Source organism: Cynocephalus volans, chromosome 8 (genome assembly GCF_027409185.1).
Source record: "Cynocephalus volans isolate mCynVol1 chromosome 8, mCynVol1.pri, whole genome shotgun sequence".
In the NCBI taxonomy this organism is placed as follows: domain Eukaryota; kingdom Metazoa; phylum Chordata; class Mammalia; order Dermoptera; family Cynocephalidae; genus Cynocephalus; species Cynocephalus volans.
The window spans coordinates 18,711,587-18,733,420 of record NC_084467.1 but is presented as its reverse complement, the minus strand read 5'-3'; the positions used below and the strand labels follow the sequence as shown (position 1 = coordinate 18,733,420).

General features: G+C 46.4%; 1 protein-coding gene across 3 annotated transcripts; it reads left to right on the top strand.

Moving 5' to 3' along the window:
- The first annotated feature begins 2,048 nt into the window (after positions 1-2,048).
- HMGCL (3-hydroxy-3-methylglutaryl-CoA lyase) lies at positions 2,049-21,358 on the top strand. 3 transcript variants are annotated; one of them, XM_063104913.1, is made up of 10 exons: positions 2,056-2,127; positions 3,011-3,096; positions 5,974-6,057; positions 8,097-8,204; positions 8,894-8,989; positions 10,238-10,386; positions 13,459-13,522; positions 15,221-15,409; positions 19,233-19,358; positions 20,669-21,358. In XM_063104913.1, exons 3-10 carry the CDS (start codon positions 5,989-5,991, stop codon positions 20,768-20,770), a joined length of 903 nt encoding a protein of 300 aa, XP_062960983.1. In that variant the 5' UTR covers positions 2,056-2,127; positions 3,011-3,096; positions 5,974-5,988; the 3' UTR covers positions 20,771-21,358. The 3 variants fall into 3 exon arrangements, with proteins under 3 accessions (XP_062960982.1, XP_062960984.1, XP_062960983.1); XM_063104912.1 differs by lacking the exon at positions 3,011-3,096 and having other exon boundaries at positions 2,049-2,127; XM_063104914.1 differs by lacking the exons at positions 3,011-3,096; positions 15,221-15,409 and having other exon boundaries at positions 2,049-2,127.
- The last annotated feature ends 476 nt before the right edge of the window (positions 21,359-21,834 follow it).

The following is a 21,834-nucleotide window of genomic DNA, read 5'->3' as shown; positions in this document are numbered from 1 at the left end:
GTAAATAGAGAGTTTCTGCTGTGCATTAGAAGTGCAATTTGAGGTCTGGCCGGTTAGCTCACTTAGTTAGAGCACGGTGTTGAGAACACCAAGATCAAGAGTTTGGATCCCATACTGTCCAGCACCAAAAAAAGAGAGAAAAAGGAATGCAATTTGAGTGCAGAAAAAGTCCTTTTCATGAAAACAACTATTAGTTGACAAGATATCAAGCCCTTAGCTTGACCAACCTACTCCATGAGTCAAAACAATTTTTTAAAAGCCCTATGGGAAAACAAATTACCATAAAATCTGAATGTCTGAGGAAGTTTCATGGAATTGTGATGAATCGATCTTATTTACTACTGTATTCCCAGTACCTAGCACCAAGTTGTGCCTTGGCCATAGCAGCCCAATCTCCACTAGTAAAATGTTTAATATTCTTTTTTTTTTTTTTTTTTTAATAAAAAGATGACTGGTAAGGGGATCTTAACCCTTGACTTGGCGTTGTCAGCACCATGCTCTGCCAAGTGAGCCAACTGGCCATCCCTATATAGGGATCCGAACCCATGGCCTTGGTGTTATCAGCACCGCACTCTCCCAAGTAAGCCATGAGTCAGCCCAAATATTTTGTAATCTTTATAGAGTTTGGAGAAAAAGGAAAAGGAAAGAGAGAAATAGTGAGATAGGAGGTGCTCTGTTTCCATGGACTCAGATTACAGTACACAACTCCGGGTTTCAAGCCATTCCCCAAGGTTTCAGGCCCCTTCTCTAGGCCCTCCCCTAGAGGAAAGTTACTGTTGTTAGACCTATTTTTGGCACCAACATGGGAAAATTGAGACCTCAGGAGGCTGGCTTATGCAAATCCAGTGGCTGGGAATGCTCAGTAGAAAGGGGTTATATAACCCTAATAGCCAAACATGCCCAGTAAAGTGGAATTTATATTCATTAGATAGCATGAATATGTATTCGATAGCAAAACTACAGAAGTCAAATCCCAGCAGAAGGCGGGGTTGTCGCTCACTTTCCTGGGGCCAACCCACACTTCACCAGCTGAGGTGTGTGTACTCTCTTTTTGTATCAAACTCACTTTCGGCAAGTGGCTGCTCGCTCTCCTGAGCCAGCCTGCACTTTGTGTTAAACTTTAAGGATGTATTTCTTGCTTTTGTATTAAACTTGGAGCAGAGCCTGCTCAGTCTCTGGAGGAAGGCCACACTATGTGAAATCTGTATCTCTTATTCATCACCTTAAATCTGTTCTCACTTTCTACCATGACTCTGCCCTTGAATTCTTTCCTGTGGCAGAGTCAAGAACCCGGTAAGAGGACTGGGTGGGTTGAGGTTGACTATAGGGCCTTCCCAGACCCCTTCTCCTCCAGCATCACCCCATGCTATGCACATTAAAATAAAATCTGTTATGCCTTTTCTGCTAATTAATCTGTGTTTTGTCAGTTGACTTTCAGCAAATCTTCAGAGAGTAAAGGGGAAGTCTTTCCTTGGCCCCCACAAAACCTAATATGACAAACCCTAAAATTTCAGTTGTTCAACATAGTAAAGGACAAATGTGCTCATGTAATAATAAAATGTACATATTTCTAAGCAATAAATGGCTGTATTTTATGCTCCTTCCTTCTGGCTTGAAGGCTTTATCAACCCTCAGAACCTAATATTTTTCTATATTCAGTGAGTGGACAGGGAAGAAAAAAATTAAAAAGGCATCTCACTTCTTAAAAATTCAGACCCAGAAATACTACCTCTGTGCCCCTTTTAGTAGTGAGAACTGGTCCCATGACCATATACAAAGGGGATTGAGAAATGTATTCTCCACGGGACACAATTTGGGAGAGAAAAAATAAGTCCATATTTTCAGTGGACAGCCAAGTTTTACTTTTAGAGTTACTCTTAAAATTTTACCATACATACTTAGAAAATGACGGTTAATATCTTAACCCACTTCCAGAAAAAATACAAAGAATTTAGGAGCTGGGGGTGGAGCCAGCTCAGGGCATCATACGTCACTCCGGGGCCCCGCCCACCGAGCCGTCGACGGTCACGTGGGGCCCCCTGGGCGGGCGGGGGAAGCTGAGCCAAGATGGCGATGGTGAAGAGGGAACTTCGGCGTCGGCTGGTGGACTTGGCGTCCCTCCGGGCTGTAAGTGCCCTGGGCCGCAGACGAGACGGTCCTACGGGCACCGTGACGGTCGGTCGGGGTCGGAGGCTTGGCCAGTGGCGAAGCCCGACAGTTCTTCAGGCCCGAGTGGGGGGCGCCTTGGAGCCTTTGACTTCCCCAACCCAAGTCCCGCCCAAATCCCTTGAGGGGAATGGAGAAACTGAGGCCCGGGAGGTGGAGCGACTCGCCCGAGTCAAGGAGACCTGCGCCTGCCCAAGGCTCCTCCCGATGGCCCTGGCTCCTTTCTCTCTGTAATTGAGCTTCAGACCTATCTAACGTTTCCTTGGTGAAAACCACGAACACCCTTCCTGTTCCGCGTGGAAAAAGCAGGGTCACTCCCTTCCCTCCGCCTCCTTTTCCGGTTCTTGTTGCTTTTAGGGACGCTTGGGGAGCTATCCCAGCGTGCCGAGCAGGACGTGGGTCGCCTGGGGCCAGGCTCTGATTCCCTTGGAATTGTACTTGGGGCATGTTCGGTCCTGATGGTTTCCTTTCTCTCCCATGCACAGTGAGTGGAGAGAACGTGTAGAAGGTCTAGCTGTATAAAGGGTTGAGTAAATTGTGCTGGCTAAAGCTCTAGCTATGGTGTCCCAGTGGTTCTGCCACTTTCTAGGTTGAGTGACAGCTGTTTACTCTCTTTAGACCTCAGTTTTCTCATTTAGAAAATGGATAACATTACCCCACTATTGTTTTGGAGATGAGAGAAAATGCAGGTAAAGCATTTGGCATTGTTCCAACTCTTGATAAATGAGCAATCAGTGGTGGTATTTTTACCTTAGAGAGTTAGGAAGAGGAATAACTATAGTGGGAAAAATTACACTCTCATGACAGTGGGTCCCTCAGAAAACCACTTTATCTATTTACTTAGGCGGTTGGCAGGTCTGGAGATTCCAACCCTTAACCTTGGTGTTATCAACACTGCTCTAACCGGTCTTATCAACACTGAGCTAATTGGTGAGTCTGAAAACCACATAATGTCTTTACAGGGCCACCTCCCTCCACCAATTGCTCATGTGTAAAATGAAGATGGAAATTCCAACTTGGAAAGTTAAGAAAATTAAATGAGATAGTGGATATTAACGTGCTTTGAAAAAAATCCCTGGTGTAGGGGCTGGCCCGTTGCTCACTCGGGAGAGTGTGGTGCTGATAACACAAAGGCCATGGGTTTGGATCCCATATGGGGATGGCCGGTTAGCTCACTGGGTGCGTGTGGTGCTGACAACACCGAGTCAAGGGTTAAGATCCCCTTACCGGTCATCTTTAAAAAAAAAAAAAATTCCGTGGTGTAATGAGATGGTCTTCCATGATGTTACTAGCATACGCTTAGTATCAGAACCAGACCTGGGTTCAAGTCCACACTTTATCATTTTCTAGCTGTGTGATTTTGGGTAGTCTTTCTGAGGCTCTGTGGAGTTGGGGTAATGATAATCCCCACCATAAGGTACTGATTGATGCCTGCAGTTTAGTGCTGGGTTTTAGCCAGTATTTTCTGTTGATATTGATGTAGGTACACCAAAGCTCAGGACATTGTAGCATAGTACTTGTGTAGTTAGTGGGGATCATCTCTGAGCAGAATTTTACAGAGAGAAGGAAGGAACTGGGTGTTTAAAAAGGAGAAGACTGTGGACCAAAGTGGGGTAAAGAGACAGCAGTGGCCGGGGGATTAGGAGTGTGTGCTCTGGAGCCACACTGCCAGGTTTAGATATTGCCCCAGTTACTAGCTAGCTATGTATCCTTGAGAAAGTTGCTTAATCTCTTTAGGCCTCAGATTTCTCACAGTAAAATGGGGATTATGATAATTCATGCCTAATAAGGTTGAGAGGATGATAAGGGTTAATATGTAAAAGGCTCTTAGGTGCCTGACAAATATTAAGCATTTAATAAATGTGAATTGTTATTATATGAAGAGCTGTTATGGGGAAGGAAGTGGAATCTTTCAACAACATTCAGCAGTTCTTTTATTGAACCCCTGTTATTTCCGAGGGCCTTAGAAATACAGCAGTGAATGAAACAAAGTTCCTGCCTAATGAAACTTTATGTTCCAGTAGGATAGCTTTAGGGTGATGTACCAGCAGAGGCTGAGCATTGCTGTTGGAGGGAGATTCAAGTTGCAGGGACCTTCCAGTTTAGCATGTTGACTTTATGAAATTTAATGGCTCTATCACCTTAGTCTGTAGGAAGCTTTGCTGGCTAAAACGAAGGCCAGTTCAGGTGAGTTGTCAAAGTTCCAGCTGGTTCATAGCAGGGAATTATATTAAGGCTTTCAAGCGTTTGGGATCCTCAGCGGATTACACAGTGTGCCTCTCTCCTTGGCCCCATTGCAGTATGTTTATCCAGATTGAATCTGGTGAAACAAAGTTAATTTGAAGAGTTGTGGTATTAACAAGAGTAGAGGAAAGAGGGAAAAGAAGTTTCATTATTTGGGAGAAGATTTGGGGCACACTTTATATGGCAGACTCTGTTCTTTTTTTTAATGTCTTCAGCTGCTATGGGTGTCATCTCCCCTCATTCTCCTCCTTATCAATTGCCAGCCTGTGATTGTAATAGAGCAGAGCCTTCCCACATACCACCCTCCCAAGCCCCCCAAAGTACAGGACGAACTATTCTTCCCCACACTCAGTAATTGGCCTCCTCTGGGACAGGTTTGTCCTTCATGCATCTATTTGTTGTTTCAATAATTATGATGAGTGCCTGCTTTGTACCAAGCAGAATGCCAAACACTGTAGGGATGAGGTGGAGGCTGAGACAGAAAAGGTCTCTAATAGAGCTTGTATACTACTGGAGGAAACATTGAATAGGCACTACTTGTAGTGCTTTGAAGGAAATGGTTATAGCCTTGAAACAGAAGATAATGGAGTGGGGTGAGTGGCAGCTTTGCAAAGGCTTCTCAGAGGACACCTCTCCATGACTGAAGAATGAGAGGGAGATGTGAGAAGAGCCAGGCAAAAAGTCTTTGAGGCAGAGAGAAGCCCTGCTATGGGAGAGAGGGCTAGTAGGAGCAGCATAACAACCTTTGGGGGAGTGGGGGGTCTGGCGCAGTAGGGGCAAGTGATGAGTTCACTGAGGTCAGCAGGAGCCAGATCATAACAGCCATAAGTCATGGCAAACAGGGGAAGGGGATGAGTCAAGTTCTAGCATAGGCAGCAGGGTGTATATGACGCCTTTTGCAGAGATGGAAAGGATGGAGTCAGGTTTTAGGAAATTAAAGAGTTCTGGTTTGGGACTGCTAAACTGGAGAGTGCAAATAAAGCTGTCAGATAGGCAGCTGGAAATGAGTCTGGACTTCAGGGGACAACCTGTACAGGGAGCATGAATCTCTTACTTATTCCTATTACTAAGTGAAATACTCTTTTTGTTCTTAATTCTTTTTTTTTTTTTTTTTTTTTTTTAAAAGATGACCGGTAAGGGGATCTTAACCCTTGACTTGGTGTTGTCAGCACCACGCTCAGCCAGTGAGCAACCGGCCATCCGTATATGGGATCCGAACCCGGGGCCTTGGTGTTATCAGCACCGCACTCTCCCGAGTGAGCCACGGGCCGGCCCTTTGTTCTTAATTCTAAAAGACACCCAATGTGAATTAAATGGTGAGAAATATTGCTTCTTGTCTCAATATTAGTGAAGATGGATCCATTCTTTCATATTGGTCCCCCTGGGGAATTGTCAGCACCACGCTCAGCCAGTGAGCAAACCGGCCATCCCTATATAGGATCCGAACCCATGGCCTTGGTGTTATCAGCACCGCACTCTACCGAGTGAGCCACGGGCCGGCCTCCCCTGGGGAATTGTGACAATATTTTCCTGTTACTTTTTATTTCCTCTTTTAAACCAAAGGTCAGCACTTCATCTATGGGCACTTTACCAAAGCAGGTGAAAATCGTGGAAGTTGGTCCTCGAGATGGACTACAAAATGAAAAGGTAAAGATGGAAATCACCTAAAAAAAGTTTCCTAAGCATCCGCTTTGAGTATTCCATGTGGTAGATGCAGTGGGGGTGGACAGAGCTATGCAAGGCATAATTACTCTGCCAGATTTAGGGCAGAGTCCAACAGGCCAGGGAGGCACCTGTGAAAAATTAAAGGACCTAAGATGGTGGTGCAACTGGTGTCATATCCGTGGTTCCATCTCAGAGCCTCGTGGGATGGAGTGGGGTGGATATAGCAAAGGTGAAGCTCATGCCTTTTCATGCAATTCCACAAAGGGGATTTGTGTAAAGGAAGTCATGAAGGCTAGGTGCTGAGATTTGGCCTTGGGGATGTTGCTTTTGACCCTGTTAGTAATATAGAACAGTTGGAAACAATTTAAACATTCAGTATAAGGAAAGTTGGGTTAAACACATTAAGGACTTTTTATAAAATGAAATATTACGAAGCCATCAATAGTATAGGTATATATTAAGTGGCTCAAGCAGCTTATAAAATTGTGTGTGTGCGCATGTGTATTTTTTACTCTTTATTTTTTTTGGTGGTTGGCCAGTACGGGGATCCAAACCCTTGACTTTAATGTTATAACACCTCACTCTAACCAGCTGTGCTAATCGTCCAGTCCTGCATATATTTTGATTTTATATTTTTGTGTAAGAAAAAAAGGTTTATATGTGTGTAGGAGCATCTACCTAGAAAAGGACCTAGACTAACACCTTCCCATAGAACTTTCTGTGAAGATGGAAATATTCTGGACCTGAGATTTTCTGCATGGTAGCCACTAGCCACATGTGGCTCTTAAGCACTTGAAATGTGGCTAGTGTGCCCGAGGAACTGAATTTTTATTTATTTATTTACTTATTTTGGGCGGCTGGCCAGTACTGAATTTTTATTTTTATATAATTTTAATTTAAATTAAATAACTACATATGACTAGTGGCTAACATTGGACTGCACAGATCTACAAAGTTTTATATCAGGGTGTTAATATTGTTATCAGTAGGAGGTTCTAAGGGTAGTTTTCTTTTGCTTTTGGCATGTTTTTCTAAAATAATCATATACTGATTATTTTTTCAGTACAAAACCTATTTTTGTTTTTTTAAAGCATGACCAATCTAGCTTTAATAGTGAGTGCTTCTGGGAAATGATGGTCTGTAAGCTCCATGAGGGCAGAATCATGTCTGTTCTGCTTACCACTATATCCCTAACACCTAACACAATGCCTGGAACATGGAGGGCTTTCAAAAATTATTTGTGGGATAGATTAATTTAAAGCAGTGGGAGAGAAATTAGAGAAGAGGGGTGGGGGGGAGGGTCTAATGAGAAGGACCTGGAGTTCTTAGGATTTTTATCTAATCCTGAAGCTATTAGGGAGCCATGGTAGGCTGTTGAGTAACACAGACAATGGAGCCTGCATTTTCATTTTAGGAGGATTCTAGTGTAGGATGAATTAGTGGAGTGAGACCATGCAGTAGTATACATGGGATAATGATGGTAGATTTGGAAAAAGGATCCGTAGAATCTGGTGAGTGACTAGATGTGGTGGGGGAGGGAGAGAAAAAAGCTATAGGCTAAACACGTGAGAATGAAGTCCTGCGCTAGCTGAGAATGAAAACAGAGGAGGGTGTGATACTTCGGGGGCCCCATCTCATAGGACCCAGAGGGCTAGTCACCTCTGCCCTTTCAGGCCATGGCACATTGCTCTCAATTTGTTTATGATGGGGTTATAAATTAACACACATTTAGTTAAGGAAAAGTCTGCATGGCAGAAAAATTTTGTTTCCATGTTAATATTAACTCCTTTCCAGGGTCGAAGCTCTTTCCACTACAAAACATTATCTGTAGAACTTAAAGACAAGCCTTGTGCCCCACCTGTTGGCAAGAATTACATGTGAATTCACATTAGTATTTGGAAGTTGAGATAGCGCAGTGCTTACTGTAACAAAACTTTGAACTAACAGGTACTGTACTCTGAGGCCATTTTATTACCAACTTTACTGACCTGTCTTTTCTGGTGTTTCTCTCTACACTATAGAATATTGTACCTACTGCGGTGAAAATCAAGCTGATAGACATGCTTTCTGAAGCAGGACTCCCTGTTATAGAAGCCACCAGCTTTGTGTCTCCCAAGTGGGTCCCCCAGGTGAGCTGCAGTGAGAAGCCATTCTTAGATGAAAGGGATGGGAAGTTTTGCATTTGTCCTTGCAAGTAGAAGTTGGGAACATGGGTTTCCAGGTCCCTGGCTTTGAGAAGTCTCAGGTGATTGATAGCACTGTGGGGCAGCAAGAGAACATGACCTGGGAGTCAGGGCTTGTATTCAGTTTTTGATCTGCCCTGACTTGCTTGGTGACCCTACAACAGTGTTTCCCTTCTCCAGTTAGAGATGACCTCTCAGGTCTCTTTCAGCTCTAAGAGTCTAGGTTCTCTAGGGCTATCTGTGCTTTCTGCATTTGTAAAAGGGGAAGGCTGAGAACTTCTGCTGCACAGAGACGGTCAAGTGTGGAAGAAAGATCCTCTTACAAAATAAGTCTAACACAAAGAGAGCTGGCTCAGAGTATGTTCTCAGGAAGTGGCTGGTCCTAGCATTACTGCTGTTACTGCTTGTGTAAAGAGGGCAATGTTGGCCATATGGAGAAATTGGAAATATCACCCAAATGTGGGGGCCTCCTGGCCCATCTGCAGTCAAATAATAAAAGCATTGGGGAGACTCAGCTGTGCAGAAGGATTCGTTCTCTAAGGGTTCTAGAGAACAGAGATTGATGAAAAGCTCTTCTCTGACTGAGCTCTGCCTGATCTTCATGATGACTTGACAATGTCTCTTTTGGCTTCTAGATGGCTGACCACACTGAAGTCTTGAAGGGCATTCAGAAATTTCCTGGCATCAACTACCCAGTCCTGACCCCAAATTTCAAAGGCTTTGAGGCAGCAGTAAGAGTATAGCTTGTTGGTGGGGGCTCCTGAACTGAGATTGATGGCATCGGTCACTGCTTGTTTCTAGGCCTCAATCCCCTGTCCTAGGATGTCCATCTGAATAGCTTGTCTCCAGTGGTGACAAGCACCGTCAGCCAGACCCAAGGATGGCCCCAGCACTCATGGCTCTGATCTTGACAAGTTGCTTTACCTCTCTGACCCTCGGGTTCTGCCTATACGTTAGGGCTAATGATAGTACCTAAAGTTGTAAGGAGTTAGAAGATACAATGCACATATATTGCTTAGCAAGAGCCTGATATAAGCTAAGCGCTTAATAAATGTTAGCTCTTGTTACTAGTGACTTCTTTAGAGAAAGGTAACAAAGCTCTCTGTGAAAGTTTCAACAGTAGTTGCTGGCTGGCGTCTACCATCTTTCTTATAGTTTTAAACAAGAATGTCATTGGAGATGTTGGTTCTGCATTTAGGCAAAAAAACTTCTTTCAAGAGTGATTTCCACGGTGGTGATGGTAGCGGCAGCGAGGGTTTCCTTGGGGGAAAAGTCAAAGTTGTGGATTTTTTTATTGAGATAATAATTTACTATGTTCATTTCCTAGGGTTGCTGTAAGAAAGTACTACAAATTGGGCGGCTTAAAACAACAGAAATTTAGGGTCAGCCCGTGGCTCACTTGGGAGAGCATTGTGCTGACAACACCAAGTCAAGGGTTAAGATCCCTTACCGGTCATCTTTTAAAAAAACAAACAAACAAATTTATTCTCTCACTGTTCTGGAGGCTAGAAGTCCAAAAACAAGGTGTCAGCAGGATTGGTTCCCTCTGAGGGCTTTGAGAGAGAATCTGTTCATGCCTGTCTCCTAGTATCTGGTGTTGGCTGCAATCCTTGGCCTTGCTTGGTCTGTAGATGCACCACTCCTATCTCTGCCTCCATCTTCACATGGCCTTCTCTTCTGTGACTCTGTGTCTTCACATGGCCATCTCCTTTAAGGACACTGGTTATATTGGCTTAGGGGCCCACCCTATTTCAGTATGGCTTTATCTTAACTAATTACATCTGCATTGACCCAGTTTCCAGATAAGGGCACATTCTGAGATACTGTGGGTTAGGACTTCAACATACTTTTCAGGGGCACACAGTTCAGCCCATAACATTCACATGCCATAAAACTTACCATAAGACAAGTGTTTGCCACTTTGTGTCAGTGTTCGTTGAAGAGAAAATGCTGAAAGGAATTCACCTGGATGTTGGCAGATTGCTGCAGGAGCCAAGGAAGTGGCCATCTTCGGAGCTGCCTCAGAGCTCTTCACCAGGAAGAACATCAACTGTTCCATAGAAGAGAGTTTCCAGCGGTTTGACGTGATCTTGAAGGCAGCTCGGGCAGCCGGTATTGCTGTGCGAGGGTGAGTCAGACCACATTGGTATCTTTTCTTCGGAACCATTTTGGAATAGGGCTAGGCTCTGACTCAAGCGCTCTTCCCCACCACAAACATTATCCTGGGTAGGGGCCGACCAGCTCCATACTTAGGTATCTTTTCCCAAGTAAATGTGATCAGAAGAGATCCTAGCAACTGTTTTCTCTCAAACCTGAATTTTGGGTCAGTTTGCCAGTCAGAAATCTAGCAGGACAGGACACTATTTGGGGTTTGTAGAAGTCGTTTTAGTCCTGGCTTCACCTCTAACTCTTCCATGTTCCTGAAGAATTCCCTAGGCCTCTAAATTTCTAACGTCTCACCTCTAATAATAGCAGTAGTTCCAGGCATTGTATGTGTATAATCTAATTGAAACCTAACAATAGCCCAGCAAGGAAGGGGCTATCCCTACTTTACAGGTGACAAAACCAAGGCTCAGGAAGGACGAATAGTCTACTGTAAGGTCACAAGCTGTCCAAATTCAAAAGTGCAAATCCGATCACATCTTTCCTGGTTCAAAACATTTTAGTGACTGACCAAGTTCAGACTTTTTAATGTGGCTTACAAGACCCCATATGATTCGGTCCCTGCCATTCTCTGCAGCCTTATTGTCACTGCTTCCTTCTGGTCCCTGCTTCCTCTACACGCTACACTTCAGCCCAACTGGGTCTTCCTTCCATTTTTCACATGCCTCCGCTCTCTCTTGCCTCTGGGCCTTTGCACGTGCTTTCTGTAGACTCAGAATACTCTTACTACGTCCTCCTTCTCCGGGCTAATCTACTACTCATCCTTTAGGTCCTCGTATGGATGTCAGTTCCTCTGAGAAGTGCTCCCTGTCCCTCAGCTGGAGTTACTCCCCCTCCACTGGCATACCATAGTCCCTGGACATCCTCTCATGTAGCACTTAGCTGCTTGTTAAATTCTCTTCTGTCCCTCACTCCACTAGACTGTGCTGTCCATGAGGGCAAAGCCTCCATCTCTCTAGGACCCTGTTATGCTCTGCTGTCCTAGCTCAGGGCCTCGCACATGGCAGGTGGTGAATCACTGATGGACAGATAGGTGAATGGGAATGTTACCAAACCCAGGTCCAGCTGTCTGCCCCAAATAAAAAGAAACAACTCAAAAGTCAAATGTTAGTGGAGTAGGAAGTCAGCTTTATTCAGGAATACCAGAAACCTGAGAGATGTTAGACTATGCCCTTTCTCTGGTAAATCTGAACAAGATGGCCAGACTAAAACCATCTCAAAACTCAGATTTGCTGAGCGGTTTTTAAAGAGGGGGTTGAGAGAATGGAATGTGGGAAATGGAAAGCAGGAGGGAGGGACATGAGTAAGGGGCCAGATGTAAATTCTCACCAAGGCCCCGTTTCGCTTTTGTTGTTGTCCTTGATGTTATCTTAGGGTCCTACAGGATTTTGCTTTGCTTCAGGGTGGAACAGCATAGCTTTATTGATGTCTTCCTTCGTTTCTCAGGGTGTGCATAGTATGTGTCTTATGGCAAATTTGCAACTCCAGGCCAACTGGAAAACAATTAAGTGAATAATGGCTTCTTGCCCCTTAACCAAGGTTTAAAGTATCAAATAACCATGGGGAAAGAGGGAACTCAGAGAAATGCATTCTGAGAAAAAAACTGTCCTTTTTATTTTTTTTGGTAAGCCCATGTGGTTTTAGGTCCCAGCATGGCTTCAGTCTTGCTCGTACCAACAGAAAGCCAGGGGCTCAAGTCATGTCTGCCTGACTCCAAGGCCTGTGCTCTTTCCTCAGTATCTCCCTTACCTTTTCCTTGCTCAGCAATGTTTAGAGAATAAGTGGGAGAATTAAAACAAAAATGTACGCTGAGATATTTGAGTCTGAAATTACTTATCCATTAGCTCAGTTGGTTAGAGCATGGTGTTGATAACCCCAAGGTTAACGGTTCTGATCCCTGTACAGCCAGCTGCCCCTCTCAAAAATTTTTTATCCAGCTAACATTTGTTATGCCTCTTAATACGCAGAATACTTTGCTTGACTCTAGAAGGTTTTGAAGGCACCTCAACTCCAACAGGGTGGGTGGAAATAGAAGCCATCTACATCCAAAACCTAGATTCCTTACCATAACCCGCCAGACCCATGATCAGGCCCGTGGCCAGTTCTCTGATCTCATCTCATACTTCTTTGCCCTCTGCTCTTTGTGCTCAGCTATTCTGTCCTTTTTTCTATCTTGAACATGCCTGGCTCTCCCATCTCAGGGCTTTGCCTGGGATGTTCTGCCACATACTTCCCTCCTGTCTCAGCTCCAACCTTATGTCCTCAGAGAGGCCTTTCTGGACCACCCTCACTATAGTTGGCCTCCTCTAGCTGCTCCTATCACACTTCCCTTTTCTTTCCTTCATAGCACATCACTTTCTGAGATGGTCTCATTTACTTATTTGATTGCCTTTTTATTGGCTATCTCCCTAACTTGAAATAAGCTCTCTGAGGGTAGCAACTTTATCAGTCTTGCTCACTGCTTTGTCTCCAGCCTGGCTCACCGTAGGCAATTCACTAGTTGAATGGATGAATGAATGAATCTTCTGACAACTCACAGGAGCAGCTAGTCCTCAGACCAGCCCAGCCTGTTACTGACTCAGATACAACTTGGCTCTTGTTCTGGCCTTTGGTTTCAGCCAGTCTTTAGTCTCCTTCTGTGAGTACTGGCCCCAGCTCCCCTGGCACATGGTTCTGCTTTACCTCACCTCTGTGCAGCTCAAGTACCCGTTCTTGTTGCCCTCTCTAGCTTCTTCTCCTCTTCTTATTCTAAGTCCTTGGCTGCCTCTCCAGAGGTCTATGCAAGCCCTGCTTCCTATAGGCCTAGTAGCCCCTCCCTTCCCTGCAGTGGTTCTCTACTGCCTCCTGGCACTAAGTAGTTACCTTTGTTCTCATTCCACCTCACTGAATTAGCCTTTCACCCAGGCACTGCACTTGGCCTCCTGCCTGGCTTCAGGCTTTGATAGCAGGCTGACCAAGGATATGTGTCACCTTGCCTCAGCCCCGCTGCCGAAGAGCTTGGGGGCACTGACGTCATTTCTCTCCTGTCTTCCCACAGGTATGTCTCCTGTGTGCTTGGATGTCCCTATGAAGGGAAGATCTCCCCAGCTAAAGTAGTTGAGGTGTGTATGTGTCGGGGCAGGGGTTTTGTGAGGGTTGGCTGCCATGCCTGCCCCTTACTGCGTAGGTTCTTCTCCCCACCCTTTCCTGGTAGGTCACTGATTTCATTCATTCACCCAGCTCCTTCATTAAGGCCCCTGCAAGCACAGCCCTATACTTGCTCCCTGGAGGCCCACCTCCTAGCCGGGCATGTAGTCTTTGAAGCCCCTGGCCTCTACCCCAGCCTGAAAGCCTCCAGGTCAGTTTCCAGTCTGGTCAGTCACAGGTGATAATTGAGGTGATAGTCCTCTGAGGAGGGTTCCTCATCCAGGAATTCCTGCATTCCTTGTAGTAGTCGAGAGGCTGTGCCCTTGGTGTCCTCTGAATAGTAACCAAGTCAACACTGAGAACACAGGGCAGGGATCAAGTTTGAGCAGCCTGAGAGCTTAGGTCATTTAGTCCTCAAAACCACTCTACAAATTTGCTGTTATTATTAGTATTCCATTTTACAGTTGAAGAAACTGAGACTCAGTGACTTGTCTCAGACCCCATTTTGTCTCCCTGAAAAGCCCACTTGTTCTTCGCACAATACCACGTAGCATCCAAACAGGAGGAATGGTAACCATAGCAACTGCTCAGTGGACAGTGGCTGCCCCTCTCCAGGACTTAGCCTCATGGTGCTGCCAGTCCTTGCCGTAGCCCTACAACAGGTCATCACCATTTTTTCAAGCAGAAATTTTAAGCTCAGAAAAGTTAAGTCCTTTGCCAAGGCCCACAGCTAGTGAGCAACAGAACTAGGGCTTCAGTCTAGCATCATGTGACTCTGAGGGCCTGCTGCTCCCACTGCACCTGCTGCCCCCAGCAGGCGGCCGCTGCTTCTGATCACAGCGCCAGCATGGACCATGGGTGGAGGGGGCGTCACCATTTCATTTATCTAGCAGATCATTTGTGAGTGTCATCTTTGTCCCTTGCCCTGCCACATCCTTCCTCACCTTGTCCAGCAGCTGACTGTGGGTGGCAGCATCTTAGGTGAGACATACACTGCTCCAGTTTTGCAGTGGCTTTAGGGGCTTGCAGATGGACTTCTAAGAATTTAAACAGTAATCTTCCTCCATTAAAAATATATAACTGGAAGGCCGGCCTGTGGCTCACTTGGGAGAGTGTGGTGCTGATAACACCAAGGCCACGGGTTCGGATCCTATATAGGGATGGCCGGTTAGCTCACTTGGGAGAGCATGGTGCTGACAACACTAAGTCAAAGGTTAAGATCCCCTTACCGGTCATCTTTAAAAAAAAAAAAAAAAAATACATGACTGGCATTTTCATACCCATGACTTAATAGATCTTACTGCAAAGGATAAAACTATATGAAAGGAATCCATTTTGTGGATCCTAGTACCTGGGTCTGACACAGTGTGTGAAGGTGGTAAGTGAAGGACTGAAGTTTGAAGGACCGGGTAGGGAGGGAAGCACAGGGATTGGAGCCACAGGGCTGGCTCTGCTCCTTCAAGCCTCGGTCTCCTGATAGAGTGGGAATCATCATTCCCACTTAGGTTGTAGGGAACCTGTGATCCAACAGGGATTTAGTGTTCTGCAGGAGAGAACTATTCTGGGTACTCAGAACCCAGGTGTTCTGCCTAGACAAAGGATCCTGCTTCTGAGCTCTTGGACCCCTGGTGGGTGGAATTTGGTGTCCTCCAAGTGCCTGCTTCCTTCCCTAGGTCACCAAGAAGCTGTACTCAATGGGCTGCTATGAGATCTCTCTGGGGGACACCATCGGTGTGGGAACCCCAGGGATCATGAAAGATATGCTGTCGGCTGTCATGCATGAGGTACCTCTGGCTGCCCTGGCTGTCCACTGCCATGACACCTATGGCCAAGCCCTGGCCAACACTTTGATGGCCTTGCAGGTAATCAAAGTCACATGCCCATTCTCCCAAAGGGCATGATGGCAGAATAGTTTGGTTTCATTTATGCTTTCAGCAAACATTTACTGGTGCCAGTGTTCCAGGTCCTGGGTTGATTATGCTGGACACAAACATGGTGGCCTTGCCTTTAAAGTGCCTACATCTGTCTGCTGGGGAGACAGTCGGGAGTTACATGATAATCCTACTGCATTATGACAGATGCTATGAAGGAAGGAAGCACAGGGCTGAGAAAGCCTAGAGAGGGGCCCCATCCCAGCTGAGGAGGTGAGGGAGGATTTGCTGAAAGAGGTCTGTGTGAGGTGTGGAGGACATGAAGTTAAGCATAGAAAAGGAGAAAGGTGAGTAGGCACAACTGTTATTATAAGACTAAGGATGGGCTCAGGGAGGACTCATGTACCCTGGCCTTGCTACAGCATACAGGGTTGCGAGTGTGTGTGCATGGGGGCTGGGGGAGCAGGGGAGGAGACACGAGGTAGAGAGGCAGGCAGAGCTTACTCAAAGGGAAGAGCCTTGATGCTGTTCTCCAAAGATTAAACTGAGACCTCACACTTGGTTTCCCTTGAGGTTTGCTTCCGTGGGCTGACCCAGAATGGGGATTCCATTGGCTGGCAGCCCAAAAGAAGGAACATTCTTGGTGTCTGACTACAGGCTACCTTGCTGTAGCATTAGTCTAACCTACCGTCTTTAGGATGGTGAAGGCAATCCCTGGCCACATTTTTTGTTTTTCCTTTCAAGTTATCCTCTAGAGGTTCATGTGTCTTGAGCCAGATGATTCTATTACTCTCTGGGTCTGTTTCCTCAGAGTTGTGGTTGTCAAAGTTAAGGTTTGTGGCTCTGTGGTCTTCTCCATTTCTTGGCTTGCTGTGACATCCTGACCGAGGCCTCTGGGCTTTTCTGCAGCTCATGAGTTTCCTGGCCAGGCAGGCAGACAACAGTGACTTCCTTAGGCAGATAAAAGGGATTCGTGCATAGCCATGGTAAGTCTGAGGCAAAACTTCCTCCTGACCCCACTCAAGTGCCCTTCTCTGTTTCTTGGCACTCGATGTCCTCAGAATCCCCTTGTTGAAAATTTCTCAGGGAACAGGATAAGCTGTGTGATGACTGGCAGTAGCTTCCACTGACCTTCCATCAGTTATTTCAGAAATATGTATCGTGTGACTTCTATGTGCCACGTATTCTGTTAAGTGCTAACTAGACAATAGAAACAAGATAAACCCTGTTCCTCCCCTTTTGGAGCTCTCATCATAGTGGGGGAGACAGATGAAAGACTACAGACATATACATACAAATTGTAAGGCAATTTATTCAGCTGTTAAAATTGAGCACCTTTTGCGTGCCAGGCACTGTTCTCTGCACTGAGGACTGATCTGTGACCTCATGAAGCTGACACTCTAGTAAGACGAGACAGATAATAAATAAGTAAATATATCCTAGGACAGGTGCTCATAAGTACTGTGCAGTAGAATAAGGCAGGCGAAGGAGTGCCAGGTCTTTACATAGTGTGGTCTCACTAAGAAGTTGACATTGGAGAGACCTGAGGGAAGCGAGGGAGTGAACCACACAGACACCTGGCGAGGAGGGGGAAGGGAGGGTAGTCCAGTCCAGGCACAGCAGGTACAAAACCCCAAGGTAGGAGTGTGCTTGCTATGTTTACTCAAGGAATATTGAGGAGGCATATGGCAGGAGCAGTGTGACCAAAGGGAGGGTGGTAGATGTTAGAGGTAGAGGAAGGCCAGAGAGGTAAGGCCTGCAGGATTTTGGCTCTTTCCAACTGAGCTGGCAAGCTAACAGAAAGTCTTGAGCAGAAGATGAGGAGGGATGCCACCTGCAGTTTTCCCTTAAAAAGCATCCCTCTGCCTGCTATGTGTGGAGAATACACTAGAGAGAGACAGTAGTAGAACCAGAAGAACCAGTTTGGAGCCTGCAGAAATCCAGGTGAAAGATGGTGGTGAGGAAGCCTGGAAGGAGCAGGCAGGTGGGCAGATCAGCAGAAGTTCACTTTCTCACCTCTGAAGTTTGAGACCTCTATTAGGCATCCCAGTGAAGCTGCGGAGGCTGCTGGCTGTATGAATCTCAGTTTCAGTGAGCATCTGAGCTGAGTGTAAACATTTTGGAGTCTTCACATAGGTGGATATTTATTTTTGTTTGTTTTGGCGGCTGACCAGTACAGACACCCTAACCCTTGACCTTGGTGTTATAACACCGTGCTGTATAACCAACTGAGCTAACTGGCCAGCCTAGGTGGGTATCGAAAGGCAGTAAAGGGCTGGCCGGTTAGCTCAGTTGGTTAGAGTGCAGCTTTATAACACAAAGGTCACAGATTCAGATCCCTGTACCAGCCAGCTGCCAAAATATATAATAATGAATAAAAATAAATAAAGGCAGTGAAATCACCTGAGAGTGACTATAGATCAAGAAGCAATCTGAGGATCGAGCAGTGAAGGTTCCAACCTCCAGAGGTCAGGGAGATGAGGAAAAGCCATCAAATGATTGGATTCAGGTCTCAGGAGGGGCAAAAGTGTAAGGAGGAAAACCAGGGGGATATGGAGCCCTGCATGTGAAGGTGTTCAAGTTGATGATGTTGATAGTTAGGTATGAAGATGATGGCTACTTGACTTTTAGATTTAGCTACATGGATGTCACCAGTGATCTTGACTAGAGCAGTTTAAGTGGAGGAGTTGTGGCGACAAAAACCTGTTTAGAATTGGTTCGAGCTGGGCCGGCCCTGTGGCTCACTCGGGAGAGTGTGGTGCTGATAACACCAAGGCCACGGGTTCGGATCCCATATAGGGATGGCCGGTTAGCTCACTGGGTGAGCATGGTACTGACAACACCAAGTCAAGGGTTAAGATCCCCTTACCGGTCATCTTTTTAAAAAAAAAAAAAAAAAAAAAGGTTCGAGTGAGAACAGCAGGAGATATAAGTAGGGACAGCTCTCTCTAGGAATTTTGCTTTGAATGGGAGCAAAGAAATGGGAGGATGGAGGGTTCCAAAAAGGGTCTGTAAAGGATGGGAGAGATCCCAGCCTGCTTGTGTGAGAATGATCCAGCAGAGGGGAATAACAGGTTGCAGGAGAGAGAGGGGAGACTTACTGGAGCACATGCTCGAGCATGTAGGAATAAGCCTCATGCAGAGGTGCAGGGTCAGCCTTGGCTGGGGCCCAGAGGAATGGCAGAGCCTGTAGGCCCAGATGCAGGTGGGTGGGTAGACCACGGTGTGAGTTGATGGAGACATCCCTTCTGATTGCATCCATTTCCTCTTTGAATAAGGAAGCAGCTGAGAGTGGGGATGGGGAAAGGGTGGATAGAGGTTTAAGGAGAAAGAAGAAAGTGAAATAGTCCTCTAGGAGAGTAGGAAGCGACTGGCCTAGGGAGATGGGATAGGACCCTCGTGGGGGTAGAGGCCCCCACTGTGAGAGCAGGCTAGGTGGGGGGGTGGGGGGTGGAAATGAACCACAGTAAATAACAGCAAGAGAGGATTAGGTTGGTGATCAGAGTCTCTGAGAAGGTGGCTTTTAGGTTGAGACCTAAAGGATGGGAAGGAGTCAACCATGAAAGAAATGGAGGAAAGATACTGCTGGCAGAGGAAACAGTGTATGCAAAAAAGACACTGCTCCAGGCACCAGAAGGAAAGGCAGTGTCTCTTTCAGTGGGATTTTCACTTCAACAGAATCATAAGTCAAAGGAAAAAATGACTCTCATAGTAGAATTTCAGGCAACCAGACAATTGCGAGGTCTGCAAGAACCAGCTTTTGTAGGCTCCGGTCCCCAGTGACAGCCATGTTTCACCATTCTTATATTTCCAGATGGGAGTGAGTGTCGTGGACTCTTCTGTGGCAGGACTTGGAGGCTGTCCCTATGCACAGGGAGCATCAGGAAACTTGGCCACGGAGGACCTCATTTACATGCTAGCTGGCTTGGGCATTCACACGGTAAGCCTGCCTGCCCCCTGGTGGTGACAGCCCTGCACTGACCGGGGTTCTCCCAGAAGCCAGGGGACAGAAGCTGATGATGAGTTTGTTTGGGGTTGGGATGGTGGGGGGTTTACAGGGGAAGGGTGCCAGGTAATTATGGATATTTTATCTTATGTTTTTGAAGTAGAAGAGTGTGGTTGAACAAGGCCATGAGCATGGGCATAAGAAGGCAAAGGTCTTGACAGTTCAGTTGTAGGAGCCACTAGGGAGTGTGGAAAGAGCTCTGAAATGAGTCAGGTTCCCGGTTCCCTCTGGGCCTTTGTTTTGTTCTCTGTAAATTGAAGGCAGTAGAATTAGACAGCTGCCCAAGGCTCTCCCAGAGTCCGGAAGGGGCCTCAGGGGGTGGAAGCAGTATAGCATCTGTGCTTTGGGACAGATGAAACTGGGTTTAAAACCTAGTCCTGGGGCTGGCTGGTTAGCTCAGTTGGTTAGAGGAGTGTTGTTACACCAAGGTCAAGGGTCTAGATCCCTGTACTAGCCTGCTGCCAAAAGAAAAATAAAAAATAAAACCTAGTCCTGCCACTCACAGGCTGTGTGACATCAGACAAATTTCACTTCTCCAAGCCAAAGAAATGGGAGTGATAATAGCACCCAGCTCATAGGGCTGGCCGTTATGAAGATGGTAAGAAAATGTGTGTAGCATGTTTAGCACAGGGCCGGCCTGTGGCTCACTCGGGAGAGTGTGGTGCTGATAACACCAAGGCTGCGGGATCGGATCCCATATAGGGATGGCCGGTTGGCTCACTGGGTGAGCGTGGTGCTGACAACACCAACTCAAGGGTTAAGATCCCCTTACCGGTCATCTTTAAAAAAAAAAAAAAAAAAAATGTTTAGCACAGAGTTGAGCATGTAGTATGCGAAGACAAGCTATTGTTATAAAGAGAGGTTTTCTGCTTGACCCTTTTAGTTGGTGTTTTATTCCTACCTCTCTGTGCCTCACAGGCCTTACTTCAATATGCAGTTTTGACCACTGTGGGCCAGGCCCTGTGCTAGGCCCTGGAAATTAAATACTGAACAAGATTAATGGGATCCCTGTTCTGGTAGTGGTACTACAGACCATTACACAGATTGGGACATCTTATATGAGGGGGAGTCAGGTGCCAGACAGATACGACCTCCACAGGCAGCTGGTGTCCCACTGTCGAGGAACAAGACCCTGTTCATCCTCACCTTTACTTTTTCAGTACTATGGTTTGTCCAGTCTGATGTTTCCCTGGTTGTTGGAGGCATGGCATGACTTACTGTATCCTCTAACTTGTTTCTTAAAGGGTGTGAACCTCCAGAAGCTCCTGGAAGCTGGGGACTTTATTTGTCAAGCCCTGAACAGAAAATCAAGCTCCAAAGTGGCTCAAGCTACCTGTAAACTCTGAGCTCCTTGTGCACCTGAAGCCCTGGGGACTGTGTGGGAGTAGGGGCTTGCATGGATGATTCATGAATGGGGACCCGGAGATGAGAATGAGGTTAAAGGGATCGGACACCTCATAGCGAGCTCTGCATACAGGTCTCTCCTAGCAGAAAGGAGGCGAGGGACTAGAGGAGCTGCTTGGCCTCAGGCCTTCCCTGGCAGGTCTGAGCGTGAGTGAGTGAAAGGCTTTAGGGGGCTGGACGTCTCCCTTCACCGTGGACCCAACGGCCCAGGAGTTGAATGCCTGAGGGCACTTGGGAACCTCATTCCCTGTTTGGGATGATCCTCAAGTCTTATCTATGGTTGAAATCTGCCCACTGGCTACCCTCTAGACAGCTCCACCCTGCCATGACCTTGGGGCCATTGCTTTCTGACCTCTTAGGGCAAAGGGCATGGAGGTCCTCAGGCTGACAGAGGGCGTTTGCTGAAGGGGGTGAGGACTGAGCTGCTGTGGTAGCCATCTGCCAACTCCAACATCCGTGGAAAATCTGCACTCTGTCCATGATTTTTGAAAACAGCTTATGTAATTAAAGGTTTAATGACGACCATTCCAGTATTCAGTTGTGCAGCTGTGTGCATATATGAGTGAAGTAACAAAATATCTACAGTGCTGCACTCTGAGGAAAATGCAGACTTTGAGCTACTTGATTAATCTATTTCCTCTCCATTTCCCTGCCTGAACCCCAAATCCAGTGACTGGAAATCAGTGGCTTTGGGCTTACTCGTAGACTTCCTGAAGTGGTGGCTGGCCAAAACACCCGTAGGGTTTGTTTCTGAGGCTTTGCCTCTGTGACCAGGGCTGTTGCACAAGTTCCCCGAGGGCAGCAATCACCACTTGCTCCTCTGGGCCTGGGCAGGCGGGCCTCTCCTTAGCGCTCACAAGCCGGAGCTCTTACCCAGAGAGCTGCGCTCGAGGCTCTACAAGCAGGCCCAGGGCGTTCCCGGCAGTAGGAAGCACAATGCAGTTGTGTCTTGCTGCTTTGCTCAGCTTTCATGACTTTATGCACATTTTTTTTTTCTTTTTTTTTA